The 12,249-nt window shown below is 40.1% G+C and overlaps 1 protein-coding gene across 1 annotated transcript; it reads left to right on the forward strand.

The window, feature by feature from the left end:
• The first annotated feature begins 2,640 nt into the window (after positions 1-2,640).
• On the forward strand, positions 2,641-11,703 carry gtpbp8 (GTP binding protein 8 (putative)). The gene is made up of 8 exons (XM_042218538.1): positions 2,641-2,788; positions 3,072-3,272; positions 4,062-4,215; positions 6,023-6,121; positions 7,846-7,976; positions 8,593-8,692; positions 11,069-11,187; positions 11,473-11,703. Exons 2-8 carry the CDS (start codon positions 3,103-3,105, stop codon positions 11,561-11,563), a joined length of 864 nt encoding a protein of 287 aa, XP_042074472.1. The 5' UTR covers positions 2,641-2,788; positions 3,072-3,102; the 3' UTR covers positions 11,564-11,703.
• Positions 11,704-12,249: the final 546 nt, after the last annotated feature.

Here is a 12,249-nt window from a genome sequence, read left to right on the forward strand (position 1 = left end):
GAGCCATGCTGACTTATCAAAAGTAAGCAAAGGGACACCCACTCAATCAAAATAAAAATAAAAAACCTTCCAGATGCTATATAAGCATTTAAATGAGCCTGCATTTGCCAGTTGTCTGATATGTGTCACTTCATAAATCACTAAACGCACCGGACTGGGGTTGCGCTAAAGCAGTACAGGCTCATTGCAGTTATTCACCTTTGATGCTCCCTCTTATAGATTTTTTTAGGGCGATTTGTGGTTAATGGTTCGAAGACTTCTACCTATGAGTCTCCCCTGCTGCAGATCCCTCTGTGAAATAATAAAATGATAATGTAAGGCAGAGAGGAGCTTTTAATTTGTAAACTGGGCTCCACTTCCTTCTCCGTGTGCCAGACACAGTAAAGGGAGAACCAACCAGTTCCATCTTCTACTTTGATCAGACACTTAATGCAGCTGGATTCCCAGCATATATTTTCTTAACTGGGAGGTAATGAAAAAGCTGCAGGTATTAGCACATAAAAGACTGAAGCACGGGGGGATGTGAGGGCTGTAAGCCGGTGACTGTGAATTAATGTGTTCAGTGAACATACTATGAATCATAAAAGCAGATGGAGCAGCAGGATGGATGTTTAACATATGTGGATGAGTGCTTTCAGCAGTCTGCGCTGCCACCGTGTGGCGAGCGTAGGTATAGATGAGAGCCCCAAAATGTGCCCAACGTTTCCTTCTTGAAATAAAAGTCTGCTTTACAAACCATCGGTCAAAGCTGGGTGAATATGAGAGTATTACAGGAAGGAGGAGAACTGCTCTATTGCCACCATTTCCACATGAAAGTCCATTTCCTTTCAGGAGTCTCAGAGGAGAAGAATGCTGTGGGGGGAGCGAGGCTGGAGTCACTCTTATCACTGCCACCTCCTATAAGCAAATTTATAGAGACATTTCTCTGGCGTGCTCGGCCTAAACGTCAGATTTCTAATCCTGAGTAATCCTCAGTGAGAGGGTGAGGGAGGATGTATGAGACAGCTCGAGCTGTACCAGGAATGTTTCTGTGCATCAGCGTGAGGAAATCTGAGCGAGGATTCACGCTCATAAATCACCTTTTAATAAGCAGAGTGACGTTAGAGCAGCACGGGGATGGAGATGGAATCATCAGACTCATTTCAGCGTTGCTCATTTAAACCACATGGAAAAAATTTTCATAACATGACATTTTCATGGGAAACAGGATGATGGGCAGCTTGATGGGCCAGCTGCCAGCGTCTGTTCACAAATGTCTCAGTTACAGAAAACAGGGCTGGGATTACTCCCTCCTCCTTTTTCCTCGTGCAGGTTTTCTGAATGGGAGCTGGTATCATCAGCGGGATTTAGAGTGTAAACTGGGCTGTTACAGATCACAGCAGCATTTCAAAAGGAAACACAGATTATCATCATATGCTGTGCCAGTAATATGATGATAATAATTATAAAGTTTATCTGTGTAGCACTTATCAAAGCCAGTGATATAAAAAGCTGTACAAAGAACAGATAACACACAATAAACTGAAATCATGAACCAGGAACTACATTTTAATTTTTATGACAGGTTATGAAGGACATCCTGGAGTGAAAACTGAAAAACAGTGTGAAAATCAACCACAATAAAAATAAAAACTAGGCACATTTAAATGAAGCAACATTTTGTATAAATTCACTTTAACAGAACAAAATTCAAATCTGAACTGGGTTGAACAATAAATAAATAAATAGACTAAAAGAATAAAAAATAAAAATCATTGAATTATGGTAAAATTTCTAAAATTTGTTTGTCTTTAAGCTTCTTCAATCCAAACTAAGCTAAAATAAAATAATACACACACAAACAAGAACTACACACCAGAGACTGTTTTTTATCATCTGTTTCTATCTACTTCATCAGAACAGAATAGAATTGAAGGAGAAATAAAAATAACATTTGCAGAGATCTGGGGACCTTCTATAAACTTTGACTTTCTGTTAAATCCAAATATTTTACAGTCTTAATAATTTGTTCCTGTAAACCAAGCAGTGTTTGTTTACATATGTTTAGTATGAACAAAAATGGTTTTAGTTTCATGATGTTATACTAGGGTGACCGTATTTTGATTTCCAAAAATGAGGACACTTGGCCCAGTCATGAAGAACTTTAAAAATACTGTTTGCTTAAAGAAAATTTTACCATATTTAAACGATGCCTTCTCTGTGCAGTTAATGAATGGTGAAATAAAAAAAATGTCATATAGGCTTTTACAAGTCAACAAGTGCAAAAAAAAAAAGGAGAGTTGCTCATCCTATGTTAGACTACATAAACAACCACTGAAATTAGATTTGTAATGATGGATAACAATTAGTGAATCCCTAACTAAAAAATAAAATGAAATTAAAAAAATAATCAACAAGTAAAAATATAGATTAAGCAGCCTACACAAAAAGTACAAACTTCAATGTATTACAACAAAGCATTCTGCATGAAGTGAAACATCTCATTCTGTGAGAAATAAAACAGAATAACAGGATATTTAAAAAATGGTTGTTCGATTGTTTTGTTTTGTTGTTGATTGGGACTTTAAAAAAGTATATCGGTAAAGTTTCTATCGTTGGGGAAAATCGGAATTTTAAACTTGTGTCGCGGAACTGTTGTTGAGCTGTTTCATTCGGATGCATTTGACCGGTGCACGCAACATGGAGGACGGTGTGTAAACAGAAGCGATGGACGCGGCTTAAAGGTTCATTTTCAAAGAAACTCCGCTGCTCTCTGATCGCATGAAGCCGTGAAGGTGGAGGTGTTCGGGTAAGTAATATAAGGAAATGAATGGAGTCACTTTGGACGCTTTTATTCCCCCTGTCCCCCATTAAATATGATCAGAAAAGCTCGCAGAGAACAAGACGAGCCGCAGAATCTGCTCGGACGTTTTCTAATTTACTGTTTTATGAAACATGAAGAGTGAGTGACTGTGTTCCACACTTAAACTACAGAAGTGGAAGTGGGTTTTTTTTTTATGCTGCTGTAGTTCAGGGGAGACTGTACCTGTGCGAAACTGTCAGGTGACCTCCGCGTGTGCATCTCCTCTCAGGGTCTGACTGATCTGAAATCAGCGGGGTAACATGCTTCCTGTCCGGCAGCTCCTGCGGCTCCGGCCTGGGGTTGCTGTCAGCTGTGCCACTGGGCAGAGGATCCATAAACTGGCCTCGGTGCAGAAGGTCACATCACTTACCCCGAAGAAGTTGCGAAGTTTGCTGTACCCCTTCAGCGAGCTGGAGGCTTACCTGCACAGGTGCGTAAAACAGGGCTGGTTCTTAGTCATCAGTAGAGGAGATTTTGTGAACGTGAGCTGGCATCATCGGCTGGAGTTGCACTGATAACTGTGAAAGATAACATCATCAAGTTTATTTGTACAGCACCCATTACAACGAGTTGCACAAAATGCTTCACAGAAACATGTAAGACACAAAAAAATTAAACATTACGACAAATAAAACAGAAATTATGCCACTGTTCTCACAACTAATTTAATTTAATTTAAAATATTTATGTATGTGTAAGTTATGGAAAAATGTACAGATGAAACTATAAATCTGTGTGAAAGTTTTCATGTATCAAAATGAAAACAAAGACAATCAAGGCAGCAATACATGTGAACTCACTTTAATTAAATAAAAATACCTGAATGTAAGACAATGAAGCAATAAAAAGCACTCTGAGAGTGCAAGCCTCCAAAAATTGGAGGGTAACATGTCAGCTCTTTACTTTAATTACACAAACATAATGTAGGTGTAAGTAATAGATAATGGGTACAAGCCTGTAAATAACTGCACATGAATAACTTGATCTTATTATATAATATTACACTGCAGCATATTTCTAACTAATGAGGCACCTCATTGGTATCATTTTGACAGACTTCATTTTTAGTAAGGTTTTTATTGTAAAAGATTTGGAGGAACCATTTTTTACCGTTTAAAAAATATAAATGAGTTTGCCAGTGGCTTCTGTTTCAATCTGTAGCATGTAGCTGTTGATACAGACATTTTCTAATGAACTTGAACCATATTTGTATTTTCAGGTCTGTGGACCGGACACAGTTCCAGCTTTTTGATCCCACTTTGGAGGACATGATTGAGGCAGAGAAGCTCTTCCACTCTTCACCGTCTCATAAGATCGATTACTATATCTCTGCAGAAAGGATGGAGCACGCACCCGATCTCAAACAGCCAGAGGTCAGAGGACAGCATTGCTCAAAACATTGTACATAAATCATGGACGTAACTTCTGGTGTTGGGAGTGCCGTAAACATGCATTCTTTCTAATGGCCAGCAGGAGGCAACTCCTCAGCTTTTAAAAAGAAGGCCGTGAGAGAATACGCCTACTCACTGAATCTGTGACCTCATAAAACACTTTTCTGATGAGACCGTGGTCTTAGTTGCTAGTGACCTCCATCTCTTATATACAGTCTATGGCCTATATCTATATCGATCTACAAAGCTGGATAATGCCAATCTGTATATGTTACCATTGCCACAGTGAGACAGACAAGCTCAAAATCCGTATGTTGATACTATCATGATACACTAACTTTCACAGACGCTCAGCTGACTCTTAACTGCTAAATAGAGTCTCTGAACTGGACCTCTGGACCACATTTGTGCTCTTGGAGCCTTTTGGAGCATTTTAATTCCATAGTTCTGACCAATAATATGGGTGTTGTGCACTTCATTTCACTAACAGACCTTCCAAAAAGTCTGAGCTCCAGTTTTGGTGAGTGATTTTGTTTAGATGTTACTGAGCACTAATTAGCAGGTATCTGTGGATGCAGCATTAGCTGAAAACATAGCATTTGTTCCTCTTGTCTAAATATGACACCACAGAAACAAGATATTGAGGACTGCAGTGCTGAGATCAACGGGAGTTCACAAATCAATCAGTGATGCCAGTTTAGCTGCGTCCATCATGAATTTCTTTAGCCTGTCGTTAATAGTTAATGTAAGGTGATAATTACCCAACAGTACATTGCAGGTTTGTTTAATAGGTAAATACTTGATCAAAGTGGATTACAAAGGGAAAGGTTATGCATATTTCTGTTTGCTCTTAATGATATATTTAATGATAAAAGTGGGCTTTTTCCCCCCATGCATTTGTCATGACAACATGTCTTCTTTCAAACATGTTGATGCTTTGACTATAATTTTCCATTTCTTGTCACTACAATATAATTGTTTCCTTTCTGGTTTATAATTGCCATTTTTCTACCCTTACTGGGCACTCAAAGCACTTTCACAAAGTAAGCCACATTTACTGGACAAAGCCTCTTTGCTAACAGAGTGAGGGTAGCAACATCTCTTGCTGGAAAAGGTTTGAGGTGGAAATTTTGCCTCAAAGTGACAATGAAATCAGCTCAGAAGATGAGTCGGGTTGGATTACTCTTCCTTGCAGAAAAGTGACTCAAAACCACAACTGAATGATAAAGTAAATGTTGTAGGTATGAGGAGCACAAACAACCATTTAAAAAAGGATTCTTGTGTAAAATATGATCACTTTACTCAGTTATTTCAGTGGTCACTTGAGGTTTAACACAAAACACTTGTGCAGAATAATTTCCCTGACTCTGGGTCAGGTAGAATGGCTGTAAAGAAAGAGAATGTGGACTTTAAGTAGCTTATTCGTCCCTCCTCAACCCTAAATGGATGAAAAATGTAACCTAATCTCTCTTCATCCTCATGAATAATGAAGCAGAACTGAACATGGCTAATAAATCATCAGATTTATAACCTCATGGAGAAGAACGTTAAGCTCTGGCAGCGAGTGTTAACAGGACAGAGAAGTTCCGTTACCACTCGGCCTTCTCCAGAAGGCGAAGCATTCAAAGCTCGATGACAGTGTCCACCTGGCAGGTGTGCCACATGGCTAAATGGCGCTAAAGGCGATATGGTGGCAACTGGAGCAGGAAAAAGATTCCAGGATTAAAATCGCAGAACTGTAAATTACAGCACACAAATCTGCAGCTGACTTCCTGTTGGTGTTTTCCAGGTGTGTTTTATCGGCAGGAGCAACGTGGGCAAGTCGTCTCTCATCAAAGCTCTGTTTTCTCTCACCCCTGAGGTGGAAGTCCGAGTCTCTAAAACTCCAGTGAGTAACTCGTCACTCCAGCTCCACACACTGTTTCCCTTTAAAGTGGTGAACAAACACAAACCTCAGTTATTTCTTTTATAAAAGCTGTGTTTACATTCACACCTGATTGTTGCTGATTTTCTGTTGTTCTTTGGCCGCTCTGGCTGTGAAAATGACTTAAAATGATCTGCTCTATACTATTAGATGGCTTTTTTTTTAAATACTCTTAAAATTATGACCTTTTTTGGAAGTGGAAACTTCAAATTACACTTTGCATATTCAGTTTCTTTCTTACGGCGAGGGAGGAGATGTAAGAATTTCTGACCAACTCACTTAAACACAGACGATGGTTAGCTTGTAGAAAATTTTTTTCTAAAAATAACATTTTTTTTATACCTGCATCTAAGAAATGGAGCAAATTCTGGGAACTGCTTCAGGTGGTACACATGAGTATGCCTCACTCAGTTTCACGCCTATTTAAGCTGCAAATTTCCCATCATTCCCTCTGCCATGACATAACGGGAGGTGATGAGTTTGGACCTTGGACAGGAAACTCTAATCTGCCTCTATTATAAATCAGTCATTTCAAACATTAGTTATCTTACTGAAAATGTATTAAAAAGATACTGATGTACTTTCAGTACCCTGCTATCATCAAAAATACTTCTCAGTTTGACAAAACTGAGCATAAAAGTTAAAAACATAAATTTTGCACTATAGAAAGTGTTGGTAATATGATGTGCACATTTTAATTGAATTTGTGTTGGTGTGGGGACCATTCAGTGTGTGTTCTGTAAATGTGTTACATGTAGAAAATAATAAAAGTCACTGTTTTACAAAGAGATTGGCTCAGAAGATGCACATTTGCCACAGGGATAAAAATAAGATAGAAACTGGCAGATAGAAACTTCACAATAAAAAGGCCCTGAGGTCATTTCCACCCTCATGGTCATCATCATTTTTATTTTATTTTTTTGTGGAGTTTGCATGCTCTCCCTGTGTTTGTGTTGGTTCTTTCCAGGTATTCCCGCTTCCTCCCACAGTCCAAAGACATGCAGTTAGTGAGCATTGGTTAATTGGTAACTCTAAACTTCCCATAGGTGTGAATGTTAGTGTAAAGGGTTGTCTGTCTCTATGTGTTAAGCCCTGCAACAGACTGGCGATCTGTTTAGGGTGTATCTAAAACTGGACATGCACTGTGTGATTTTATTTTATTTTATTTTATTTTTTTTGTTGTCAGTTGCGTTGTTTTGATCATGATAATTTTGTGAAGCCACATCAAAAATCCTCAGATGAGTTTGCCAAAGTTCTACAAGTTCGCTTGTACCCAGATCACACACTGCACTGACATGCTACTCCATCTTTTCACTTCCATTTCTGTGTTTGCGTTATGAGGGTTGCAAACAATTGGCAAGAATCAGGATTTTTTTCTGGTTATTTAAAACTTATCTGAAAATCAAAGTAAGAGTGGAAAAAATAACTAGACAAAAAATATCAATGGTTTTAATTTTACACATAATCAGCCTGATTATAGAGACTATGATGTCTACATGTTTGCATGTTTTCCCCATCTGGAACTTCTTACATGCTGCTCCTCCTTGTGATAAATAAAAAGACTGAAACTAATAAAAACTAAACATTGTAATTTAATGTTACAAAGTTGAAACACACTCACTGATGCTGCAATGATTGAGTTCATCAATATCTGGACATCATAAGCTTTGCCTGTGTCTTACCTTCAGGGTCACACAAAGAAGATGAACTTCTTCAGAGTGGGCAAAGCCTTCACCATCGTGGACATGCCAGGGTATGGACACAAGGCACCCAGAGATTTTGTGGATATGGTAGAGCCTTACCTCTACACACGGAAAAAGTAAGTGATGAAGAGCTGATGAAAGACTTGTTTGTGTTGTTTATTCATGATGTCTATGATGGAGCAATACTGAGGATTTCCTCTGACAGTTAGCCAAAGAAATCATGCTAAAACCAGTTTGGCTAATGCTATCTGCTAATATAAGCCTGTTTAGTTTGCTTTGTAGTGATTGGTCATTGCTGTTGTGATGTTTTTGGCAACAAAGACATGTTCACAAAAATCAGCGCTTTTCTTTCCAAGCTCTTTAGAGTACTATGACCTGGATGACTGAGAACTTTCACAGACAATATATACAAAACTTAAAAGGTGGTTGACCACCAACATTTTAAAAAGGAAAATGTTTAACATTAGTAGTCTTAAGCTTTTAAATGCAGTCTCTTATATTAATTTGATCCTTCCCGCTTATTTAGGAGTTCGTAATAAGTATAAACTAACACTGAAACTAATAAAAACTAAATGGATGTTCACCAGGTCTCAGGTGACACATCTAGGTTTGCGGTGAGCTTAAATGTCACTCAGCGTTTGTGCTCCTGTCTTTCTGATGGTGAGCGACCGTGTCTTCCTGGTGCGAACCTGGTGTTCACTAAAAAACCTTGTGTAACATGTCTTCTTTCAGCCTCGTGAGGACCTTCCTGTTGGTCGATGGCAGCGTCGGTCTGCAGAAGGCTGACCTGATTGCCTTGGAGATGTGTGAGGAGACCCGATGTCCGTATGTGGTAGGACTCTGGCTTAATTTCAGTTTTGTAATCATCAGGATGATTTGGTGCGAAAAAAGGTTTTAAGATCTTGCGGTTTGTAGAACAAGTGAAGCCTGGTTAGTTGATTGAAAGTAACTAAATTTAATCAGCTTTCCATCCAACTTCATCCGAGGCCAGGTCGCAGGGGCAGCAGACTAAGCCGGCACACAATGCACCCGACCCCTATGGCGCCTCCTGCGGGTGGTGGGCCTGCGGGAGGATGGGCCCATGTCTCCTCTTCGGGCTGTGCCCGGCCGGGCCCCTTAATCAGCTTTCATGTGGAATATTTTGTGGAATAAATGGTAAATGGCCTGTATTTGTATAGCGCTTTACTAGTCCCTAAGGACCCCAAAGCACTTTACATATCCAGTCATCCACCCATACACACACACATTCACACACTGGTGATGGCAGCTACATTGTAGCCACAGCCAACCTGGGGCGCACTGACAGAGGCGAGGCTGCCGGACACTGGCGCCACCGGGCCCTCTGACCACCACCAGTAGGCAACGGGTGAAGTGTCTTGCCCAAGGACACAACGACCGAGACTGTCCAAGCCGGGGCTCGAACCAGCAACCTTCCGATTACAAGGCAAACTCCCAACTCTTGAGCCACGATCAAGAGGGTCTCTTTGGGTTTGCGCTCTTTGGTGGAGTTGTTGAGCACTAACCAATCAATCAGCTTTATTCGCCACATGCAGGTTGCCCTGCAGTGGAATGGACCCGCCCCCGACCTTACACACACAACACAGACATCACATGGGGATACAGGTCGGAGATCGGTAACATTACAGAAAACCACTGAAATGTACACTACAATGGGAAAGTACAAGAGGAAAAAAAGAGACCTCTACTCATGCTGGGCTCCTATGGGAGGACAGCATGAGAACAGGAAAAAAAAAACTCCTCTGCACAGAAAGCACATTGGTTGAGCAAACACAGCAGCCATCCTGCCACTGCGCCGCCACTCCAGAGTGGGTCCAGACCCGCCGTGTTCTCCAGGAGGAAACAAGCATCGAAGTGCCTCCCCCTCCGCCTTACATGTGGCTCATTCTTCTTCTCAGTCCTTCATCATTATGTCCACACTGAATTAATGCTGAACGTTCCCACTCAGCTATTTAAAAACTGGCCGTTAAAATGAAGCAGCCCCGCTCGCTGCGCACTCTGCGGTCAATTATTCATGCTCTGAGCTGATTAAACACTGCAACACATTAAGGCTGTGACAGCACAGTCGAAGACAGTTTCAAACTTAAAACTGATATTTCTGTGAAGTTGAAAAAGAAATGGGGAGTGTACACACTTTAAATATGATTACATGGAAGTAGTGGTTGCAAATGATCGGATTCTTTTAATGATTTACAAGGCAAAGGACAGACTTGTCAGTGAAGTTTATTGCGTGTCACATGGTAGTAGGTGGCAGGAGGTCTACGTTCTCTTGCCGATAGATTTTCTTTACAGCTTTTACAGTCAAGGCTGCACCCATTTTAGACTCACCGGGTTCCTCGTTCATTTCTTTGAACTGCAGGAGAACAACAACAAAGTGAATCCTTTAAAATGCTGATCAGGGAGTGCAGTGTTTTTAAGAGACCACCAGGTGTCAGAGCTAGTCTGCTTTGTTAGTTCAAGATGATAGAAGCAAGCATAAAGTGAAAGAGATCCTTGCTAAGGGAGGGTCCATGTAAGGTACCAGTATTTATATAGTGCTTTTCCAGTCTTACTGGGCACTCAATACAGTTTAGAAAAAAAAACTATTCTAACCGTGCTTTCGTGCCATTCCAAGCACTTTAATTTGCCACTTTAAAAGTGCCGGTTAACCTAACGTGCATGCATTTGGCCTGTGTGAGGGTGTCTACATCCAAAGAAACAAAACACAGGGACATTGGTCAGACTTCACTCAGAGACCACAAGCTGGATTTTAACCCAGGATCCTCTGGTTGAGAGGTGACAGTGCTAACACTTCTGCACTAGTCTAAAGTTATCAGTGGATCAGGATCATCTGATTCATAACTTATTTATAACCTTGATCACAAAGAAAAGTTTGAAGCCTAATCTTAAAAGAAGAGAAATTAGAGACTGTTTCTGTGTCCTGAATCCAAACTGGGAGCTGGTTCCACAGCAGAGGGCCTTGTCTCCCATTCTAGTTTTAGAAACTATGTAAGTCAAGTAGGCCGACAGACTGAGATAAGTGGAATAATATGGCACAATTAAGTATTTAGAATATGATGGAGCCGGATTCTTCACAACTCTTAGCCCCGTTAGTATTCTTCTTGCAGTTTTGGATTTACTGAAGGCTTTTTGGGGGAGCCACGGGGACATCCTGTCTGCGCTTTTCTGAGGGTTGTACTTTATTGTTCAGATGGTGGTGACAAAGATCGACAAATGTGGGAGTGGCACTCTGCTGACAAATTTGCTGAACCTTCAGGATGTGGTAAAGACAGAGACGACGAGCTGCTTCCCTCAACCGTTTCTTATTAGGTAACTGTCTCACTTCCTCTCACAGACCAAGACTCACACAGTGGGTTTCTTAGTGATGAAAAAATATAAACAGAGCCCTCAATGAGTCTTCTTCCTTTGAAGCTTGAGTGATACTTCCTGGATTTCTATTGTTATATTAAACCTGACTCTGACACATATGTTTTCATTAATTATTGTTTTTGTTCAAACTCAGTGCCTGAAAGCTGATAGTTTTACAGTATAACAATACTTCACAGCATAATAAAATGTCTATACTTCTCCCTTTTTGTGTTCTTTGTGAAACAGCTCAATCCAGTTTGGGGGGATTTACCTGCTGAGATGCTTCATCGCTCATGTAACAGGCAGCATCAGGTTAAAGGAGACGTCACAGAGCTGAAAAGAGGCCGACTCGGTCTCGCTGAGATGGGCAAACGGGCTTCTCTGCTACATTTCTTTAAAAAAAACAACAACAACAAAACCTGATATCCAAAAAACTGCTTCAGAGGCTTTTATTTTCTAATAAAATGTGAAAGACTCTCTGGTTTGCTTATCTTCTTACTTTCTGGTTTGACAGACTGTCAAGTCCAGTTTCAGACACTTTACTGCTCTGAATTTGTGTTTTGTTTCTTTACATTGGAACTCTCAATATTAGGTTGAAAGAAATCTCAGTGCAAGTGAGGAAAGCCACTGTTAGGCTTAATGAAAATAAACATATAGAGATGATGACAATTATTGCCATAGTTATGAAAACCAACTTCACATCATCTAACCAAGTCAGGAACACTATTTAGGAGGTAGTAGGATCACTGTCAAGTTTCCTTCATGATTGCTGTAAACTCTGTTTATTTCTAATGTACAAACCACTGGTTACACTCAATAATGGGAAGGAGAATTTACTGAAAATTTACTGAGGATATCGCTGGTACTTATGTAATTATTAGGGCTGAAAAATGCTAAAAACAATAATTAAAAAACAAATTTGCACCCACACCTACTGAGGGTCTGCGTCTCAGAAAATGATCATAGTATAAGGGTAATATTCTGCATACAGCTTCATTAAATATACTGAAGCTGTATGCAGAA

Source organism: Haplochromis burtoni, unplaced genomic scaffold (genome assembly GCF_018398535.1).
Source record: "Haplochromis burtoni strain Fernald_Lab_line unplaced genomic scaffold, NCSU_Asbu1 Contig_20, whole genome shotgun sequence".
Lineage (NCBI taxonomy): Eukaryota > Metazoa > Chordata > Actinopteri > Cichliformes > Cichlidae > Haplochromis > Haplochromis burtoni.

Bases quoted from the DNA above. Each gene is read 5' to 3' on its own strand.
- gtpbp8 (XM_042218538.1), top strand. From the start codon at position 3,103: ATGCTTCCTGTCCGGCAGCTCCTGCGGCTCCGGCCTGGGGTTGCTGTC. The intron at 3,273-4,061 runs GTGCGTAAAACA...TTGTATTTTCAG, and splicing joins CTGGAGGCTTACCTGCACAG to GTCTGTGGACCGGACACAGT. The intron at 8,693-11,068 runs GTAGGACTCTGG...TTTATTGTTCAG, and splicing joins AGACCCGATGTCCGTATGTG to ATGGTGGTGACAAAGATCGA.